Here is a 23298-nt window from a genome sequence, read left to right as displayed (position 1 = left end):
GGCGATCCACGAATCGATCCAATTTTTTACTTCTTCATAAGACCGGAAGTGCTAGTCAGCCAGGCCGTATGCTATTGATCGAAACAAGTGGTAGTCAGAGGGAACAATGCCTGGAGAATACGGCGGGTGGGGTAAGACTTCCCATTTAAACGTTTCCAAGTATGTCTTGACCACTTTCGCAACATGGGATCGAGCATTGTCATGCTGCAAAATCACTTTATCGTGTCTCTCGTTGTATTGCGGCCGTTTGTCTTTCAATGCTCGGCTCAAATGCATCAATTGCGTTTCATACCGACCGCCTGTGATTGTTTCAGTCGGTTTTAACAGCTCATAATACACTACGGCGAGCTGGTCCCACCAAATACAGAGCATGACCTTTGTCGCCGTGAATATTCGGTTTGGCCGTCGACGTGGAAGCATGGCCGCGAACTCCCCATGATTTTCTGCACTTGGGGTTATTGTAATGAACCCATTTTTCGTCCCCAGTCACAATGCGATGCAGAAATCCCTTCCGTCTTTGCCTTTCAAGCAGCTGTTCACAAGCAAACAAACGCAGTTCAACATCTCTCGGCTTCAACTCGTACGGCACCCATTTCCTTGCTTTTGAATCATTCCCGTGGTTTTGAGGCGTTTTGAAATGGCTTGTTGAGTCACTCTCAATGATCATGCCAATTCTTCTTGATTTTGACACGAGTCTTGATCAAGTAATGCCTCCAATACTGCATCTTCGAAAACCTTCTCTCTTCCACCGCTATGCCGGTCTTCGACGTCAAAATCACCGTTCTTGAAGCGTTGAAACCACTCACTACACGTTCTTTCACTATTAGCGGCCTCACCATAAGTATTTGAGAGCATTCGATGAACCTCAGCCGCAGATTTCTTCATATTGAAGCAGAAAATTAAAACCTCTCGCAAATAACGAGAATTTGGCTCGTAAACTGACATTTTCAATCGAGAATAACTTTATGATGCAGACACAAATCGACTAATGTTTCTATGGGGTTATGTTGACAGATGCCCAAGTTTATTGTTTGACGTCTATGATCTATTTATTTCGATCACCACTTACCGCTAAAGCCATCTATAGGAAAACGACGGCAGCAAAGTTGTACACCTAATATATTAATTATGAGAAATATGTACGAGTCCAAGAGAATATCAAGTTTGTGATAAGTTTAACATTTCTCGATTAAACATTAAATGAAATGGAATAGTTATATATATATATAATACAGGTTAATATAAAACGGGCAGAATTATGATATCTACGCGATCGTGCAAGTAATACTTCATATTTATAGTATCGCTCATAATTCGAAGATAAATTTGATTGATTTATCTTTAAATTGCTACTCGCAACGTAGCGAATTAAATATCTGATACTCTCAAGTCAATCAAGTTAATCCGCGTGTACCTACGTACATGATTTCAATACAAGTCCAATACATAGGAATAATTGTCGTTCAATACCACGATGAGCGTCTCTCTTCATTCGACCAAATGTTTATGCGAATGCAACTCGGCGGATCGCGTGGCAGATTGGTAGATCGAATTGTGCGGACCCGGCAATTGCGTTATCTAGTTTATCGTATCCTGTGACGTTAACTTGCGGCCACGTGCCCGCCAGGGATTTTGGCATGGCGTGCGCATAACTCGCGCGCTTTACCAATTATGAGCCCGAACATGCGGATTCAATAACGACGCGCCACTCTCGAAGGATACTTACAATTACAAGTTACATTAATAGAATTATTGCTATCACTCGTGCGAGTACATAATATATACAGACGCAAAGCGGCGCACAGTGTCGACGAAAGAAACTGCGAAAGTAGATAATTATAAGATAATCGGACCCAATAAGCTTTGAGAATTTTTTTAATTTTTTGCTGAGGTCTCTCAAAATTGAAAATTAATGATCATATTCGAAAGAGGAAACATTTCTGAAAATTGAAAAAAAAATATGAGTCATATATTTATATATAGATACAGTATAGATTTAAACGAAAGGTGGCATTTGGGACACTTTAGCAAAACGTGTATCCAATGTGAGCCTATATGTCTTCCATTTTTCATGTGAAAATATTAAAAATATGGAAAGTAAAATAATCCAAAGTTATTTTTATAAGTTTATAATTTTATTGCATAAACATTTAAAAAAAGCTATTTAGCAACTTAAACATTGAATACGTGTGTTAACTTTTCTCTTTTAAAACTATGCCTATGGATCTACTCACAGTTCGGACAAGTAAAAAGCCCTTTATGATTTTTAGTTAATCCCACACAATTTTCATGAGTATATTTGTGACAAATGTCACACTTACATGTGTTCGGACATGGCCCAAATTGGTATCGTTATACAAAGAGTTCCTATTCTTTAATTATAAACAAAACGTTGTAACAAAAGTATAAACAAAATATAGTGTTGCAAAGTATGAATATAGAGCTACAATAACATGAACTACGGAAATTAATAACCACAATTATTTCATAATTAGAGAAAACAATTCCTTATTTACGGAATATTACATCATGACCACGACATATCAATTTTTCCTGTTTTTACACAAACAGAATGAATAATATGACTTATGAATCGAGTGCGCAATTGAGTCGTATGGATCGTCTACTCGAATTACTACTGTCATCTGTTAAATTAACCGTATAATTATACACAAACAGCGAGTGGCCCACTTTGGGAAACGGCCTGGTTACCTTATTATAAATTCTGCTACAGACGGAGCGAATCTACAGAGTTTACTCGGCCACAATACCTCGCAATTTGTGGCCACTAAAGATTTTCTATTGGCACGTTTTTCGTGAAAAGAAATGTAATGCGCTTGATCAATAAATCGATTGGTGTATTGTTAAGTATAAAAAAATAAACACAAAGAAGTGAAGAGAACCATATTAGATCAGGACAGATGCCTAATAATATTTTTGTGCGAATTCTCACAATTTCTACCTCAAACAACTGCGAGCTAATTATTTGTTAATCTTGAAACACAGTCCTATAGTGAAACTAAAGCACATACCTACGTAATATCATAAATTAATAATCAATTTAACCATAGCTAGCAAAGAACGATTAATCTGACCAATCCCGTTAATATAACTCAACATCGTAAAAATAGCGTGGATTTGTCACATAACGCCATAAACGGATATTAAAAATATGTCATTATGTTCATGTTATTAACGTATAAATAAATGACGTTATTAATTGATCATTAATATGCCGTCGATTGATCATTTCGCTCTTCGTTATAGGTTAGTCCGTCTTTACGGTATGAAAGAATAAATCGCGGTCTTACGCCTTATTACTGTAACCGCACAATGAAAGGTAAAAGTCTTCTTTCTCTCTCGCAGATTCGAAAATCCTTTTCCAAGATTAAAGTATACGCATTAATACGTGTTTGTGAGGTGGAATTTATGACGAGAATAACCAAAAATTTCGAAATTGATATATTTTTTACCATTTCTTAGTGTAACATGGCGTCTCAAGCTGTCAAATCGTGACAACATTTGCTTGATACGAAAGTTTTGTAACCTATACTTACGAAATAGTAATCCACAAATACATAATTTGCACGAACAAATAACGTCGAGTTCTTAGAATTAGACTTAGACGCTTTATCGTGACGAATTCGTTATACGAAAATTGACACGAACGTGTGTATCATAGGTGAGATATTGCTGTGGCAGTATATAAAGACATGTCGATGCGCTGGAAAAATAGCGACTTCTGGTGACTTCGTTCGAGCTTCGCTTTAGGATCCCCTTAATTAATTAATTTATTTCTTAACTCAAATAATCGACTAAAAATTAAAAAAAATATATAATCATATTAACATCTTTACAATATATGATGCTTGATGGTAGCATCAAATTATTATTTGCTTGTCAATTTATTTCACGATTGCTAGAGTAGTTTTAATTACGTTTATTTAGTCCTGAAAAATAAATCGGCGCGCAGTTTGAAAAAAAAACTACAATACGATATATATGCAAGTACATATATAGTATATATTAGTAATTCAAGATTAAATTATTTAAGCAACGAAGATCCAGCTTCGACCGTAATAGGCATTTTTAAATTTCTAGTATTGATTGTGTTTCTCACATATACGGTCTAAAATAAAGATATTGTTTATCATAATTAATGTAATCAATTAATGTAACTAATTTCCAAACAATTTTGTATAATTAATCGATCAAAAACCATGAAAATTATAGGGTCAAATAAGATCTTTAACAATATTAAATCTTATCGGACCATATATGTGAGAAACACAACCTATAGAAATCAATGCCTCGGTTTAGCTAGATCTCAAATGCTTGTATAATTATGTGTGAATTAATATATTATTTATGTAGTTCTTTAAAATACCGAAATAATCTTTTTAGTTCAATTCGGAAGTCTTTTAACTCCAATATGATTAAAAACAAACAGATAAATTTTTACAAACGAGAATAACCCCCGATCGGATTATTCTCAATGTTAATATAATTTACAATTTAAAAATTGAACCGATACATAATGTGATTGTCAACGCAGCAACAAAATATGAAGAACAAAAATTATACTGTAATATATTTTTTTTAATATTTGCTCTTGTTTCCTCGGTAGTCAAAAAACGATTGTCGTTTACCAAAGTTAATGGAAACAATCATGACTTTTCTGTATAGATCGGAATTTCTTTTTACGTAATGTAACATCAAAGTATAAAAATTATTAAAAAGGATTAATTAAATGACTTTAGGATTCCCTTAATATATGAAAAAAGATAAAGTGCAAATTAAATAAATTCTGCACAAGAGAGCTCAGATTCAAATTATCGACGTTTACTTGACACGTTGTAAAATAGTAATGATTGCTGTAGCAAAGGCAGAGGATAAGTCGATGGGTAGGAGAAATGTAAAGGAGAGGGTATCTCCAAGGAACGTTAGGAAGAGGACAATGACTCTAGGATGGGAGGATTATACATATCAGATAAAAATTGTGTACCCATTTATTTATTCAATCCCTGAGTTTGCCTCTTTATGTGAACCTTTTCGGAAATCAACCTTTTGTTATAAGAAGGTTCAGTGTCTAAAATTTTAACTTCTTTTCAATTGAAAATACGGTTCAAACTAATATAAAGGTCAGAGATTACAGATGGAGATTCTATTTTTTTGTTAATATCCGACGAATGTTCATGAATTTTCGTTTGTAGTCGTCTCTTCTGACCAATGTAACTTGCATCACGAGCCAACCAAGAAAGAATGACCGAAAAAATTGCCCGTTTTTTGGGCCCTCAATTTTGGAACTGAACTCTGTGACCAATTTTATCTTATATTGAAACATTAATTACAGACAAGTTTAAAGTTGAGGTGACAATTATTATCAGAGTTAAGAGGAGTGACATCATCAAGTCCATTATCAAATTATCATAGGTCTGCGAAATCCGGTATTTTAAGAAGCTTGCTCCAGCCGAGTGTATATTAATTGCCCACATCGCTAATTGGTTGATTTAAAATAATATATTTTGCGAACACTATATTTATTATAAGACATCGACGAAATTGTTTACAACTTGCTGAAGATGGTTTGAAGCAAACCGAAACATACAAGGAAATTTTTGCATCGACGTAGTAGTACAATATATTATATGAATTAGTTGAAAATCTTGTTATAATTGCGCACCAATTTCCGCGCTGTATTGATGCTCTCATTGCCCATATATTTTTTCATTATTGTAAAATAATATAATCTTATTGGTAAAGCGGTTAAAAATGACTAAGAATTGGCCGATGTGAGTGGTGTGTGCAATTTGACTGTGTGCAAGTGCGCTTTCGATCCAGCTGATAAAGGCAAAAACAACTGAATATCACACTTATTCTGGTGATTTTGTAAATCGATTTGTTTTGAATGTAAAAAAACGAATTTTTGCATAGACGTAATACGTCACCACCTCCCCTTCTCCAGCTATGATAACAATTGTAACCTCAACCTGAAACTTCTTTGTAATTACTGTAGGGTACTCATTGTAGGATATCATTTAGCACACAGTTCAGTCCAAAAATTGAGGGCCCAAAAACGGGCAAAAGAGATTATCTTTTTTCGGTCATTCTTTGCATACTTGGCTTGTAGCTCTATAATTTTCATTGTTTTTAATTTTAAAACTATTTGAGCCTTTTTACTATTTGAATTTAATCAAGTAAATTTTTACTTAACTAAAATAATCTGTTAAAAATTAATGTGTGTATAATCACGACTAATGTAGTTAATTATTGAAATAAATTAATAAATCAAGCACTATTAAAAAGAAAATGACACTCATTAATCGTTAATTTTCAGTCATATTTCAAAAATTATGTTTAATGTGATTTTTATGAATTATTATTAAAGAATATGTTGGTCATATTGAAAATATATTCAAATCGATATGGTCAATAAATAATTTTATGTTCTTACGTAAGTTAGGAGAGAAATTTCATATATTATTCATTATACGTTTAGTCAATATTATAACTAAAAACGAATAATGATTAATAAATAACGATTAATTTCTTAATTAATAGTTAACGATTTTTACTCAATCAATTGAATTAATCACAATTAGATTAATTTACTTCGATCGATTAATTTTAATGTATAATTGATTAATACCTAAGATTTATTTCAAGGCAACTAAAAACTTTTAATCGTTTATTGTAATCAAAAACTAAACTTTTAGTTATTAATTGTTAAATTAATTAAATTTTCTCTGCACATAATAAATGATAATAATAATCGCAATAAACAATGTATGTAGGAAGAATGTCTATTTTAGGCGACGATAACAATATCAAATAAAAATAGACCAAGAAGGCTTCAATATAAATAAATAAAGAATGTAATAGTCGATCAAGGCTGGTCTTGGTATCTAATAATATTTTTGTGTAAATTCGTAAAATAAAAATATAATGTACGGACAATGAGAGCTTTACACAGCGTGGGAATTGGTGCGCAATTTATATAATAGTTATAAAATCTTTATATAATATATTAGAAACAATGACTTTTAATATAATACAGGACAGACTCCCTTCAAGTTCCAACAAAAATGTCGTCTATAAAATAGAATGTCGAGACTGTGATGCAACCTATGTTAGACAAACAGGACCTTTATTAAAAACAAGAGTAAAAGAACACAGAAATGACATCAAAAAAACTTCCTGTAAAACTGTGATCACACAGCATAGATTGGAACACAGCCATGAATTTGAATGGCAGAACGTAAAAATCTTAGATAGAGAGAGAAAGACAATTGAGTAGAAGGCTCATTTCGGAAATGCTGCATATTCGATTGCAATCAAATAGTTTGAATTTGCAATCAGACATGGAGTTTTTGCACCATTCTTATGTGAGCATTTTAGAGAAATTCAAACAGTGACATTATGTACTCGCCTTAAAGTTTGTTTATTATATTGGCAAGACGTATAGTTATTTATATTTCTACGGACGTGGCGGTTAGATTATATTTTTGATGGTTATTGCTCCTCTGACTTCTATCTCGATAACACATGTGTGTGACGATTATATATTGTACACTACTCAACAAAATTAAAGGATCACTTGTTCCACCCTGCAAAAATAGGTAAATTTCGAGATAGAATAACTTCGTCAAAAATCATCGTATCGAGATTTTCAAAGCATTCTAAAGCTTGAAATCTCAACTTTTCAAACCTGTACTTTAAAAAACCGTATTACTCATATTTCATAAAGTTACGCAAACATAAATGAAGATGCATCAGATCTCAATATTTTTTACGAAATTTGCGAAGTTCCAAGGAGCCAAGTAAAAACTGTACACAAATGCGGTTGACATCTTTCGAAAGAGTGAATCTTTACCTTCAATTTTTTTTTTCATGAAGCTTCGTACGATTTTTTTTCATCGAGTTATTCAACGTTGAAGCAAAAAGGGTCGTTTTTATTCAATGTTGAATAAAAAAAGCAAATTAAAGATAATGACTTATAATAAAGTTATATAGTTTTTTGACTATTATATAAATTGCGCACCAATTCCCGCGCTGTGTAGAGCTCTCATTGTCCGTACATTATATTTTTGTTTTTTAATTTCGAGAGCCCGATTAGTATTTAATTTTGATTTTAAATTTATAAAATTAAAAAAAATAATTTTAATATCGCGCGCGGTCCTAAATAAGAAAGATTTACTTAAAAAAAAAACGCATCATAAGTCAATTTCGGATGTCTGTCACTTTCGTACCACACACTCTTCGAAAGCACGCGACGGAATGTAGAATAAAAAATGACGATATTTAATTCAATCAATCCGAGTTCGGAAAAAACTGCAGATAGGAGAACTCTGACGAGAAGCGTGTGACGTCCCTGCGGATACGGAATTATTAAATAGCCAACGATACCGCGTACAGAATTATTAAATGGCGAAACTCTATTCCATAGCATAATTCTATTCCGAGCATAAAGAAAAGATACAGAGAGACCTAAAGGACGTCGGCGGATGCGCCCACTGGTTGCCAGAGAGCGGGCGATAATTGTATTGCTAATAGCACGACGGCGGGGTGGGCGGGGACTTGCACAGTTTATCGTACTTTATTGCTTTACCATGAGCGCCGTGTCCTCTGGGCATTCTCCGATGGCGCGTATGCAGTTCGCCCCGTACTGCCCTGAAGCTTAACGCTCAATGTGCAAAGACGATAACGGCATAACACGCATGGAGACATAATGTAGATATTAGATAAACGCGCGCCACCGCGTTTTACGGGCTACCACTGCCGCGATTTATTGCTCTTAATGTTGAATACGGTATATGCTGTAACTTTCTTCTTTGACTCCGTTAATTAGTTATCTCTCTCTCTTCTATGATTTATTACAAAGTATGGAAGAAGAGAAATTACATTTCGTGATATTCCGAAGCAAAATGTATGCAACAGAAAGTATACTATTAAATATTTAAGAAAGCAATGGTAACCTAGCCCATTGAATTAAAAAGATAATAACATTTTATCCTTTTTAACTTCCATTGAATGTCAAAAAATAATTAATTTAACGACATATTGAGTAGGAACAGTGGCAATTTGTGAAATGATTAAAAATAATTAATTGGATAGGTGTATAATTTGTAAAGTGTTGCGAGGGAGGGAAAGAACCGGGAAAGAACCAGGGAAAAAACCCGGGAAAAAACGGGAACGAAAAACGATTCTTTCCACGCTTTGAGGGAAAGAACCCGTGGTCACTGTATTTTTTTTACATATGGCGACATTGGCGACAATGGCGATACTATCAGGTAATACGAATCAACGCGTATCAGTTATCTTAAGTATCTATAGTATCTATAATACTTATATCTATGGCCTATGGTTGTAACATATTTTCAAGCGTTAACTAGTAAAATTTTATTTTTAATTTCTCGTTTATTTTATGTTGCTCCTTGTTCCACACAAACTTGATATATGTATGTACATACTATGTTAAGAGAAAGTTTTTTACAATTTTATTTAATATAGCAACTTGTTTGTTTAACTTAATCTAAATAACTTATACTATAAAATCATATATTGGGTGTTTTCCAACAACGTATACAGATGACACAGTGTAACACTGTGTCTTACGCAGTGTTCCAACTGTGACACAGTGTTACACTGCTCGACACTGTAAAAAGCTAAGTAGTAAGCGTGTAAAATACGTATATGTTACCAACTTTTCAAAAAAGTGATTTGGTAGCCGTACTTATTTTACAATAAAACTTTCAAAAATCGCCAATTCTGTGAAAAAATTATAACTTCAGTCTAAATAAAAATCATAATTTATTATTGATACGCTAAATATAATTATAAGAATAAGAATGGAAGACTACAATTCATTCTGGTGTTACACTATGAAACTAATTAAACTTTCAACAAGTATCTTATACACATATGGAACATAGTATAATGTTCTGTGTCCTAGCTGGAAAGTAGCTACTACTGTTGTTATTATTATTTGTGCCTCCTTTTTATTGTAAGCTATTATATTTTGTATTTTTTAACATTCCATTCAAAAAATTAATATCACATGCCATCTTCCAAGATTAAGGTATAGATTTATTTTGTGTGTGTTAAGGATTTGATATTTTTATAATTACTTACATTAAATAACTGTTTTTTTCCAGTTCCAGGTTCTTTCCTTGGAAAAATTCCGGGAAGGATAGGTTCTTTCCCGATGATTTAAATTTCCCGAGAAATTAACAACACTAATAATTTGACATTACAAATTTAATAGTGTATTTTTTAATTAATACGGATTACTTACAATTAATATGAGTTTTGAAAATCTAAAAATCGTGAAACACTCATGTAAAGCACTCGAGTGTTACGTCGGCTGAATATAATGTAATATTTATGTTAAATAGAGATCACTAATCCGTCCGAATCCGGGATTAGTGTAATGTCCGAGATAAGCCGGGAATTCATAAAATATCACCACACTATAAAGTAGTGGGTATAAAAGTTAGAGTAATGTTTGCAATAGAAAATTGTAGAAAAACTTACGGTCAACTTGATGAAACAGATGATATCTTTTTTGGCAGTATTCTATATAAAGATCTTATTTGCGACATTAATCACGAAAGCAGAACAAAGAAACTAAATGATAAGAAGAATGCAAACATGCAAGGAAATAATTATTTGGATAAAAACTTAAGTTGATTCACGTGCGGCTGTCACATGAAAAATATTACAGTATGAGTGTTCTGAATTTAAATCTATCTAGGACGAAATTGGAGTAAACGCGGAGAAATTCATGGCGACACCCGACGTGTCACAGTTGGAACACTGCGTAAGACACAGTGTTACACTGTGTCATCTGTATACGTTGTTGGAAAACACCCAATATATGATTTTATAGTATAAGTTATTTAGATTAAGTTAAACAAACAATGAATGATGTTAATCACTTTCAAACTGTCCGCGTTGAAGGTTTTACTACGCATTTATTCATTAATTCGCAAACGACTGATTTATTCGGGAATTAATAAATAAATACGGAAATGATGTTTTGTATTGAGCATGATGTGTTTTATTTGTTTCGTAGAAATTTGCAAAGCACACGATTAAATATAATGCAGTCGTTTTTGTCGAACAATTAAATATTTGTTCGGATATTTTCTCCGTCAAACCAATTTGCATATGTATGTATATCGCTACGGTGATGGGATCGATAAACTTCTCGTAAATCGGATTATTGGAGAAACACGAAATTGCTTAACCAATAAGACACGCGACTTTTTATATTTTATACATTTTCTAACACATCTCGCGCTGGACTGTGTGCCTGTACAGGCAGATATTTCTACGTCCGTAATTGATGAAAATTTACTTCGAATTTCTTCGATTCAGCAAACGTCCGTCGATTTGTTACCTGAGCGAGACATCGATGCCAGGGCTCGTGGGAATCGAAGAAAAACGTACGGAAAAAGAACATCCTCGTACCAAAAATTACTTTCCGCATTGAACTTCGGCTGCATTACAAATAAGCCCGTTTCCTCTTGTAACAGTGCTTCAAAGTTTCGACTCGCGTAGACAAGGGATTCCGAGATATCGTAAGAGGAAACTCGTGGAATCGTTTCTAAGTTCGAACGTACATGAACGAACAAAAAAAAATTTCTAAACGTCCGAAACAAAATATGTATCTCGATACAAAATGTTACATTATTAAAAGATCGAGTGTGATACAGATTACATCTCGAGGGGGTAATCACTAGCTGAAATATTGTCCCACAGATTACATAATATCATCTGATTAAAAATAATTTTTTTCACTATTATGAAGTAATTTGGTAAAATATACGATTTCATTTAATATTATACAATGATTTCTCGGGGTTGCATATGTAATTATCGGATTATACATAGGGATTTTATATAAATTTTATAATGATTTCGAGGATTCTGTCCCACGATTACATTAAGTGGTTATCCCCTCGTTACATCTATTGCAAAGTATGCGATAGAAATACGTATATGTATAAGAAAGAATAGTTAAAGAATAATAAGTATTACGAAGTATTTCTATATTTATATCTAAAAGTAGCAACAGAATATTATTATAATTTTAAAAAAGTATTTAAACCTATTTTTATCAATCAAATATGAAAAATCTATTAATAGATCTATAATATATCATATACAGATAAAAAGATTGTTAAGATCGATAGATTAAAATGTTTTATGTAAAATGTATAGATAAATAATATATGATAGATAAAGATAGCTAAGACAGATTGAAATATTTTATGTAAGGTGTACGTCTGTACAGCCTAACTTTTTTTATCTCAAACAGATTTACGAGGAATATTGCTCCATTATTTTTAAATTCGTACATAAGCAAAAAAAGAAAATTCTCAGAAACAAAATGCTTGAAATACGTGTCTTGATACAAAATGTTACATTAAACGATCAAGTGTTCAATATAAGATACATATACTCATCTATTCCAAAATATGCGATAAAAATAATTTACAAGATGGAAAGAATAATCGATGAATAATAAAAATATTTATCATTTATGTTATAAGTAGATATTTATATCTAAAAAAGCAGCAACAACGAGAGAGATTTCAAAAAATTATATAACTTATTTATTTCAGTAAAATAAGGAAAAGTTATCCAGCAGAAACAATGTACTAAATAAAGTTACAATGTACTAAAATAAAGACTGAAATTGTTCATGTAAAATCGTAGTCTGTAACTTGTAATGGTAAACATCTAGATCAGGGGACCCCCCCACAATGACCTTGACCTTGACATATGTTGTCAAGGTCATGATCCTGATTGACCTTCAACAAGTTTCAGCCGTCGCTCGTTATTCGTTATAAAGTTATGAATAAAAAAGGTTCAGCTATATAACACGAGAATTCCCTGTTTTAAAATATGTTTGATAGTGGTTCACTGTAGGGGATGCCGCGCCGACGATTGCGACTTTAACATATGTCATCATGGTCATGATCCTGAAAGACCTCCAACAAGTTTTAGGTGGCTTTCATATTTGAATCTCACCCCCACTTGCCTCCTACAAAGGGGCGCACGACTCTCACCTTCGACTCTCACCTACCCCTGCTTCAGGGACGCACGACTCTCACCTTCGACTCTCCCCCCTCTGCTTCATGGGCACACGACTCTCACCTTCGACTCTCACCCCAGAAAAATCGTGCGCCCCTGAAGCAGGGGGGGGTGAGAGTCGAAGGTGAGAGTCGGATGCTCCTGAAGCAAGGGGGGGAGAGTCGAAGGTGAGAGCCGTGCATCCCTGAAGCAGGTGGAGGGGTGAGAGTCGAAGATGAGAGTCGTGCGTCCCTTTGCAGGAGGGGAAGGGGTAAGAGTTGTGCGCCCTATGTAGAGGGGGAAGTGGGATGAGAGTCACTTCAGATGAAAGTCGTTCAGTGAGAGTTGAAGGTGAGAGTCGTGAGCCCCTGAAGCAGGGGGGATGGGTGGGGGGGGGGGGGGGTGAGAGTTGAAGATGAGAGTCGTGCGCGCCTGAAGCAGGGGGGCGGGTGAAAGTTGAAGGTGAGAGTCGTGCGTCCCTAAAGCGAATTGATAAATTCTTTGATATCATGAGTGCATGCAATATATCCACTAGATAATGTAAATATTGATTAAAATTCTTAATTTAGATGTATGTACTGTGAGTACTCTATATTTTAAAATTTAAATACTAAAACTTGAAGGTCACTCAGGGTCATGACCTTAATAACATATGTCAAGGTCATTAGGAAACGTCCTCTACAGTGCAAGACTATCAAACATATTTTAAAGCAGCTGGAATTCTCAATGTTATATAGCTAAACTTTTTTTGTTTATAACTTTTTAACGAATAACGAGCGATGGCTAAAACTTGTTGAAGGTCTTTTAAGGTCATGACCTTGACAACATATGTCATGGTCAAGGTCATTGGGGGGTGTCCCCATATCTAGATGTTTACTCTTGTAATTTTTTATCTCGAATGAACTTAAGAGTCGGTTAAGAGAAACATCACTTCATCGTTTCTGACAATAAAACTTGATTTATAAGCGAAGAAAGAAAAATTTCTAAATAAAATATGTAATTCGGTACAAAACCTTAAATACGTAGCTAAACGATTAAATATTAAATATATGATACATATTTATTGCAAATGTACGATACGACTGAAAGAATATTTAACATTTCTGTAGATATTTATATTCAAAATTAGCAGTAGCATTAGTATATATATATTATAAGTATATAATTAAAAAAATTTATTTATTTCAATGAAATATGGTAAAGCTACCTAGTAAATAAATAATACACGAGATATAAAAAAATGCTAAGTTGTAGACTGAAATTGTTTCTGTAAAATCGTTGCATGTTTGCGATTTATAACTCTTTTATCTCGAGAAAATTCACGTAGAATATCGCTTCTTTGAGTTAAATTGATTGAAAAGAAATATCAAGAAAGATGCACAGATGATAAATTTTTAAAATCCTGCAAAATAAATCGAAAATAAAATTTTTCGTGTTATAACGGCACAAAAAATAATTTAATACAACGTACCTTTATGATGTTTGTTGAGGCTTATTACTTGACCATCTTCTCGTTTCCACATTAATTTCGGCGGCGGATATCCATCGGCCTTGCATGTGAGAGTAATATTCTGATGTTCTCGAACTGCTACGGTGCTCTCCGTAGAAAGGGAATCCAATATATTCGGTGGCACTGAAAGATACATAAAATTGCTTTTTTTATTCGGAGTTTAGCCTACAATGTTGTATATGATTAACGTTCGTTCTACATTCCTTTATTGTCGTTAAACATTCCTTTCAATGCAAATTTCACGTTTACTTCATATAATATACAATGAAAATTACTTTTTAAAATACATCGCGACAATTAGATAAATAAAGTAATTTAAAATTTAACTAATTCAAAAGAAATATTTGATTATTAATATAAACTTTTAGACTAGTCGTATATAAAAAAAACGTATGCAATAAGCAAATAAACATTTTTTATTCAGTACTAATTACGTTATTACTATAGCTGTGTTCCAAAATTTACTGCCAGTATTGAAAATATAGTGGACGTGACGTAAACTATAGATTTTCAATACTGGCAGTAAATTTTGGAACATAGCTTATATGTTCTCGACTGACTGTCGATTTGTTTATTCCTTATGTCTGTTTGATTACGTTTTTATGTATGCTGTTAGCTTTAATGTGTTATGAACTTTTACGCCATCTGTCTCGCTCAATTTACTCAAAGTCACGTTGTAATTTATTATTATTAGAAAATGTAGAGGAGAAGGTCCAAATTTGTGCAATGTTTTAGTTTATAGTACTGTAATCTGATGATAAGAATATATAGATAATTTCGTCAAAGACGTAGTGTGTCACATAGCTGTACTTAACGATCGCTTTTGAGGCAATATACATAATTGCACATGCTTATTAGTTTTTTTACCGTTGAAAATTTACGCAAGTATACGGGGTGTTTCAAAATTCGCGCCCGCGAAGTACAAAATATGATACTTTATGTTAAAAGAAACAACTTTTTCTTTTGCAAAATTGGTTTTCACAAGTAGGTTTTGCAGAAGAACTTTTTGAAGTTAACGAATAAGCGCTCTGATCTATGTGGCGCTCAGCCGGTGCGCGCTCCTCGTTTACTTGTACCTAATCCTTGACTAGTATTTATAAGTAATATTTTAAGATACTAATACGGCTTTGCTATGATTAGTTTACGACTGCTTAATCCTTTGAGGGAGAGTAGGACATATATATGTATAAATAAGTCCCACTTTTTTGTTCTTAGTTTTTCCATATTTCTGATCTATTTTGCAGTTTGTATGCGCATATGAGTACTTTTTAGACTCTTAAGGATCTAAGTTATGCAACTTTCATGAAAAATTACGTTAATTTATTTATTTGCAATTTTATTATAAACAATTAATGTAAAAAAACTCGTTTTTTTCAGAATAAACAAATTTGGCTATTCTTAAACGTAACGTGCTAGAGTTCTGAAAATTTTTATGCGTGTACTCTATCTGAAACTATTATATATATATTTTTTTCAGTATTTTTTGGTAGCTAGTTTTTCCGAAAAAATTTTGGAAATTTTGGAAAATTGATCTTAGTCTAAAATATTGAATCCGCCATTTTGAATTTTGTAATTCTGACGTCGAAATCGTAATCAGCGACCCCGAAAATCCATAGATGACCTATAATTTCAATTATTCGTTTAGAAGAAAAATGTGCCCCTCAAAGGGTTATATCCATACTTAAGGCAGTTTTAAATAATAAGAATCAACTATGAATTTTGAATCATGATCTTTTGTATTGTATTGCTTAAAAAATAAAAAGGTAGCAGACTTCTTTCACGTTTTACTAAATATATGAGTAAAAAAAATTGTCTAATTTCATAGATCTATTTAAAAGGAAAAACAAATGTAAAAATAATGTGTTGGTGAGCTTTGTTAAATGTTCTATTCTTTTAAATATTGCACAATTACGTATGGTAGTTAAATAGTATCACCAAACTTAAATACGTACGTAACTCTTAAATAGCTAAAAATAGATTTATTTTAAAACAGTGATTGAAAATAAAATAAAATATTCGAGTTACGTTATTTTAAGAGCTAATTCTTTCTTTATTTTTAGAATAAAAGATTAAGACAGAATTAGCTCATACATATAAAAGACTTGTCCAAAATTATTAATTTTCAAAATATTATGATACTTACATAATTACCTAAAATCTGACTAACAATTGTATCGATATCTTTAAATCAAATGTTTTTAAAACAATCATCAGAGTTAAGAAAATTTGAAAGAATTCCAAAAAAAAAATAAAAATTATTTCAGTAGAAAAAATAAATTTACATTTTAAAAATAAATAATTATTTTAAAATTATGCCCTTGATACTTTGTAGACAAATGTTGTAAAAATATTTTTACAAAATTTTTTAATTTTTAGTAAACTATTATTTAAGTTCAGTGATATTATTTAACTACCTTACGCAATTGTGCAATATTTAAAAGAATAGAACGTTCATCAAGCGTATTATTATTTACATTTGTCTTATTTCCAGATAAATCTATGTTAGACAATTCTTTTATTCATTTTATTATTATTATGTAAAAAATAAAAGCAATATTTATTTTGTTACCTTTTCATTTTTTAAGTAATACAATACGGAAGAAGATCATGGTCCAGTAATCATAGTTGATTCTTATAACTTAAAATTGCCTTAGGTATATATAGACTTAAGCAGTCGTAAATTAATCATAACAAAGCCGTATTAGTATCTTAAAATATTACTTATGAGTACTAGCCAAGGATTAGGTGAATGAGGAGCACGCGCCGACCCTGAGCGCCACATAGATCAGAGCGCTTATTCGTTAACTTCAAGTTGCTCTCCTGCAAAAATTATTTGTCAGACGCAATTTTACAAAAAGAAAAAGTTGTTTCTTTTAGCATAAAGTATTACTTCGCGAGCGCGAATTTTGAAACACCATGTACATATTTCATTTTTTTTTTCAAGACATATACTTATTATTAATAAAATTTATTAATAAAATTGTTTATAAACTGTAAATAATGTAACGTTAAATGTAAAGCATATTGAATTGAAGAGGAATAATACGTTGTGTTTCTTATTGTAACTTAACTCCATGCATGATACGATGTTGCAAATATGGACTACAATAGACAATCAACTTGTTAATCGTCATAACTTGTATATTTTTTGATCGAAATTTCTCAGCAGATTATAGGAAAGAAGAATTATTGGTGCAAAGTTTAGTGTGTTTTGTGGGCATATGTTGTTTGTGCAGAAACAGAAAAATTATTATACATGCGATTATTGTCGACAAATATATAAATAAAAAACAAATTACCGATAATTATCTGTCAACGTTATGTTTTACTTTGTTCTTTAAAAGTATATGTATAATCTGTTATTCTCATACATTATAGATGTAACCCATTTTTGCATCATTTTTACAAAAACAGCGATTTTTCTTTCTTTTTAGATTTCTTTCTTTTAATAATTTAAATTCTAATCAGTGTACCTATATACTATATATATAAAGTATCCCGCAATTTTCTGCAAAGCGCTTTTGTATAGATAAAGCTTTTGTATAGATAAAGCTTTTGTATAGATAGACTAAACTCGAAAAGTCCCGCACTATTTTGCAATTTTCGCATTTGTTAATGAGATATTAATTATTAAATATTGCCGAATATTGGTCATTAATAATTTTTTACTCAAATAGTGTTTACAGAAAAATAGCAAGAGAATTGCTTATTTTCTTCTCAAAAAGTTCTGAGGATTTTTTCAAAATTTTTTAATACCATATTTTCTCAAGTTTGTAAAAATATTATAATTGCCAATAAAAAAATGCAGTACTAAAAAGTTGATAAAAAATTTTGAAAAAATTTTTTTAATTTTATGAGAAGAAAATAAACAATTTTTATCTCTTGCTATTTTTCTATAAAGTTGATAGTATTTGAGTAAAAAATTATTGAATACCAATATTCGACAATTTTTAATAATTAATATCTCGTTAACACCATTGCGAAAATTACAAAATGGTACAGGACTTTTCGACTCAGTTTAGTCCACTCTATCTATACACAAAAACGCTTGGCAAAAAATTGCGAGACACTGTACATATATATATATCTATATAAAATTATCCTCTTTACAAAATACTACATTCTGTCAAAAAAGTACCGGGAATTGGTCAATAAAACACAAAATAGTTATTATTTATTCAAATTTATTGTATCGCCTTCAAAGTAGGCCCCTTCCGAAATTTTATACTTATGCCAACGAATAATCCAATCATCAAAACATTTTTTAAACGCATTTTCCGGAATCGACTTCAGTTCTCGCCGTGAATTCTCTTTTATGTCTTCTATCGACTGAAAACGAGTGCCTCGAAGTGGTAATTTGAGTTTTGGAAAGAGAAAAAAGTCAGCCGGAGCCACATCAGGTGAATACGGTTGTTGTTCGATGATATTTGTTGAGTTTTTGGCCAGAAATTCGTTCACAATGATAGCCTTGTGAGATGGTGCGTTATCGTGGTGCAAAATCCATGAGTTTTTTTTCCACATATCTGGCCTTTTTCTACGAATTTGCTCTCTCAAACGCCGCATAACGCCCAGATAATATTTTTTATTTACCGTCTGACCTTCTGGCAAGAATTCCGAGTGCACAACACCGCGATAATCAAAGAAAACAGTCAACATGATGTGGCAAATCTTTCACCACATTTCGACCGCTTTTCAATGCACTGTACCACTCATATGCACGTGTTTTTGATAAAGTCGATTCACCGTAAGCCTTCTGTAACATCTTCAGCGATTCGGCACACGAAATTCCATTTGCAATACAAAATTTGAGACAAATTCTTTGTTCGATCTTTTTATCCATTGTAAAAATCGCAAAACACACTTGAGATGAATTGACGAAATCGAGCACTATAAATAAATTAAATGACAGATGGCACTCAAACTCCGCGTCGGTATAGAGGACAGTTATACCAATTTAGCGACAAAAAGAATTTTGACAATTCCTTTAAGCGGGCTTTTTAAATGATCAATTCCCGGTACTTTTTTGACAGAATGTATTGTTGAAATATGTAGATGCTTCACTAATTTTATTACACATGCTCTCGTCTGCAATAAGTTAACAACTGATGATGTAAAAAAAAATAAAGGTGTAGCTCATATATAGACCTTTTTCTCTGTTTTATGTGTAAATCATTTTGAGCAAGTTCAATTCAATTGAGTGAAAATAATTATTTACCAACGACTTGAAGAAAGCCCACTTGGCTTATCATTGGATTGGTATTTACTTGGCACATATAATAACCCCGGTCATCCTGTTGCACACTATTAATATGAAGCAGCCATGTTTTCTGATTGTCATGCGACACGGAAAACCTAGGTACTTTTACGACCACGTGCTTGTGAATAGTAAGCAGCATTTGGCGCCCAACGTGAATCCATGCCACCTGAAAATACAAAAGAAAAACAAATATTTAAAGATATTGTTAAGTAACTTTATACTGAAAAAAAGCTTTAATTATGCCAATAGGATGTATGTAATATAGAATGTATTTTGAAAAGATTAAACAGAATTTTTACTAACATAATTGGACTTGATATTTTATAGTTAGAATTTGGATAGATTTGATAGATAGAATTTTGATAGATTTAACTATATAAAGATTTGATTAGTATTTTCGATTGGATTTATATCTCTTCGAATTATATGCATTAGACATTCTTTTCATTGAAAAATTGTACTGATCTAAATAAATTTATAGTATCGTTTTGGTATATTTACCTAACAGAATGAAATTAGTTATTTGGTAACTTCAAGAAGAATTTTGATGCGATCATTTTTCTTACAGTTATAGGTACTAATGGAATCTGCCAGGTTTTCAACTTACGCGACCAGATTTTTTCCAGCGTATATATGTAATTATAATTACTATAAGTATACTGTGTCAAAATAATAATGTATTCTTAAATCAAATAATTTATATAGTTTTTATAAGTAAAATAAGATTAATTTTTTATTTATAACTTTTTATTAATGTTATAAATTTAGTTACGGTTTACATTTAATTAATCTCCTTTTCCTTCCCCTCTTTCCCTCTCTTTCTCCCTCCCTCCCTCCTTCCCCTCTTTCTCCCTCTCTTCCTCTCTCTCAAGTTTGCGTTATATCAAGTTACGTTATCTCAAATTTGCGCGCGCGTTATAAATTTAATATTCCCATCATAAGGAGCATTCAGCCACTAACGCCAGGCGTTTTTTGCAAAAGTCATATATTTTACAATGATAGAAATTTGGTAAACGGTTCGGTCAAAATTTGACCATTTTCAGTACAATCATATAAAAAACATCGGTGTAATACATTAAAAAGGTTTTATAAGATTATTTAATAACTAAACTTTGATAGATTCCCTATAACAGGGCGAAAGTTAGACATACGTGTCTTTTATCAAGACGAGGTAATCTACTAAATACAAAATTTTAAGATTAAACTATCGTCAACGCAAATTTACTTCCGTCATCGATGTGGTGTTAATTGAACATATATTAATATGTTTTACAATTTGAAATATGAGTAGTTTACTATTGTGCATCATTTTATTGATGCAAAAGCCAATGTTGCAATTTAAAAGAATTGAAAGAAACAGGATCGATATCGGTACCTGCAAATATTCATCCGTATGTCATGTTGAACTTCCGAGACGTGTTTTTATACGTGAATTTCCAGACACTGTTAGAACATTATTTAAAAGACATTATCTTATAATTATTACGTAACCGAAAACAGATTTAATTATATCGATTATATTTTATAATAAATGAAATTGTATTCAAAAATTTTTTTTTCAAAAAATATCACGTATAAACCCGAAGCACAACACTGAACAGAGTGAGGTAAATATACAAATATGATAAGCAATTTCTTTGTGTCTAAGACTTGGAATATGTAAGCAAGACAACAGCTGACTAAATGTTCTCACAAACCGCGAAAGAAGCAGATATCACGTCAAGTAAAAGAGATGAGAGGAGAGGAGAAAAACCAAACTAGAGGGGATAGAAATTGTTACTGGGTAGAGGAAGATATGATTGGCAGATAAATCTCCGGAAACCGCTTTGTGTCATTTTGCTTGTTTAAACTTATACTTTGTTTTTTTATGTGTATCATTTCTGAGATTGATCTTTTAGAGTACATTTGCTCAGAATCCATAATGACTGTATGTTCCAATCCATCGTATGATTAAAATCCAACATGTAATGTGAAATGATAGACAAATTGGTAGACGGTTTTTTATAATCATTTTTGTGTTCTTTCAGATGCGTCTTTAATTTGCTCTTTGTTTTTTTTTGTGTGACCAACATAAGTATGATTGCAATTCATGCAATTAATTTTGTAAACCACATTCTACTTTTCATCTTTTTTAATTGTGTCTTTGCCCGTTTTTATCGCAAAACTTAAATTATTAAGTGGTTTATAAGCAATCAAAGAATTGGAAAGAGTAAGGGCACTAGGAGTCGGGCGCAGAAGACGTCGCGCAAATAATACACTTATAAAGAATGAAACTTCTTTATTCACTAAACGCGCTAATTAGTGAATAAAGAAGTTTCATTCTTTATAAGTGTATTATTTGCGCGACGTCTTCTGCGCCCGACTCCTAGTGCCCTTACTCTTTCTAATTCTTTGATTTGTAAGGAGTCTTGATTAGTTCGATTTATTAACGGATTTATAAGCAATGTTAAAATCATACTTCTTGGTGATAGTAGTGAATTTTTCGGAGATTTTGTTTAAGTATGGGATGGTGAAGAATTTTTTAATTTCATTATCTGAATCAATGTTTTCATTGTATTTGTGTTCATTGATATTATCGAACTTTTCTTTAAAAGATAAAGTTTTAATTCTATTGTTGATGGTTGAGAACAAAAAATCAAGAGAATATCCGTTTTTTAAAAAAGTATTAATTAAACAAGCAATGTTTTTTTCGTGGAAAATAGGGTGCGACAAGAACAAAATTCTGTCAAGCTGTCCCATCACAACTCCCTTTTTATGTACTAATGGGTGGTTTGAGTAAAAATTTAGATATCTGCCTGAATTTGTGAGTTTTTTGTAGTTGTTAAACATGATTTTGCCATCTTTTATTAGTATTTTAATATCGAAAAAACTAACTCTCTCCTCATCGCCATGCTCAACAGTGAAATTTATCCTGTCATGATATGAGTTGAAAGAATCCAGCACATCGTTAATTCTGTCTTTAGGTAATGGTATAATTGAGTCATCTACATAACGATGATAAAGAGGAACATGTATGTCAAGAGAATTAAAAATATTTGATTCCAAGTCCTGTATCACAACATCCGCTAAAATTGGAGAGAGTGGAGATCCCATGGGCAGGCCAAATATCTGTTTAAAAAAAGTATTATTAAATTTGAAAAATGAGTTTTGAATTAATAAAATGGCAGTTTTAAATTCATTAACAGATATTTTTGTCTATTACGGTCAGAGCTGGATCTTCGTTGCTTTAAATAATTCAATCTTGAATTATTAATATATACTATATATGTACTTGCATATATACCATATTGTAGTCTTTTTCAAACTGCGCGCCGAATTGTTTTTCCGAACTAAATAAACGCAATTAAAACTACTCTAGTAATCGCGAATTAAATTGACAAGCAATTTTTAATAATTTGATGCTACCATCAAGCATCATATATTATAAAGATGTTAATCTATAAAAACTATT

General features: G+C 32.0%; 1 protein-coding gene across 1 annotated transcript in view; it reads right to left on the bottom strand.

Moving 5' to 3' along the window:
* LOC108768567 (lachesin) overlaps positions 1-23298 on the bottom strand; it is a 115790-nt gene that overhangs the window by 76557 nt on the left and 15935 nt on the right. Inside the window, 2 exon segments of the mRNA XM_083287378.1 lie at positions 14552-14713; positions 19806-20013. Coding sequence (XP_083143504.1) covers positions 14552-14713; positions 19806-20013 — 370 coding nt within the window.

The sequence above is a fragment of the Trachymyrmex cornetzi genome, unplaced genomic scaffold (assembly GCF_001594075.2).
Source record: "Trachymyrmex cornetzi isolate Tcor2-1 unplaced genomic scaffold, Tcor1.1 scaffold808, whole genome shotgun sequence".
Classification (NCBI taxonomy): Eukaryota; Metazoa; Arthropoda; class Insecta; order Hymenoptera; family Formicidae; genus Trachymyrmex; species Trachymyrmex cornetzi.
Note: the sequence above shows the minus strand (reverse complement) of the source record. Positions and strands in the feature narration are given on the sequence as shown.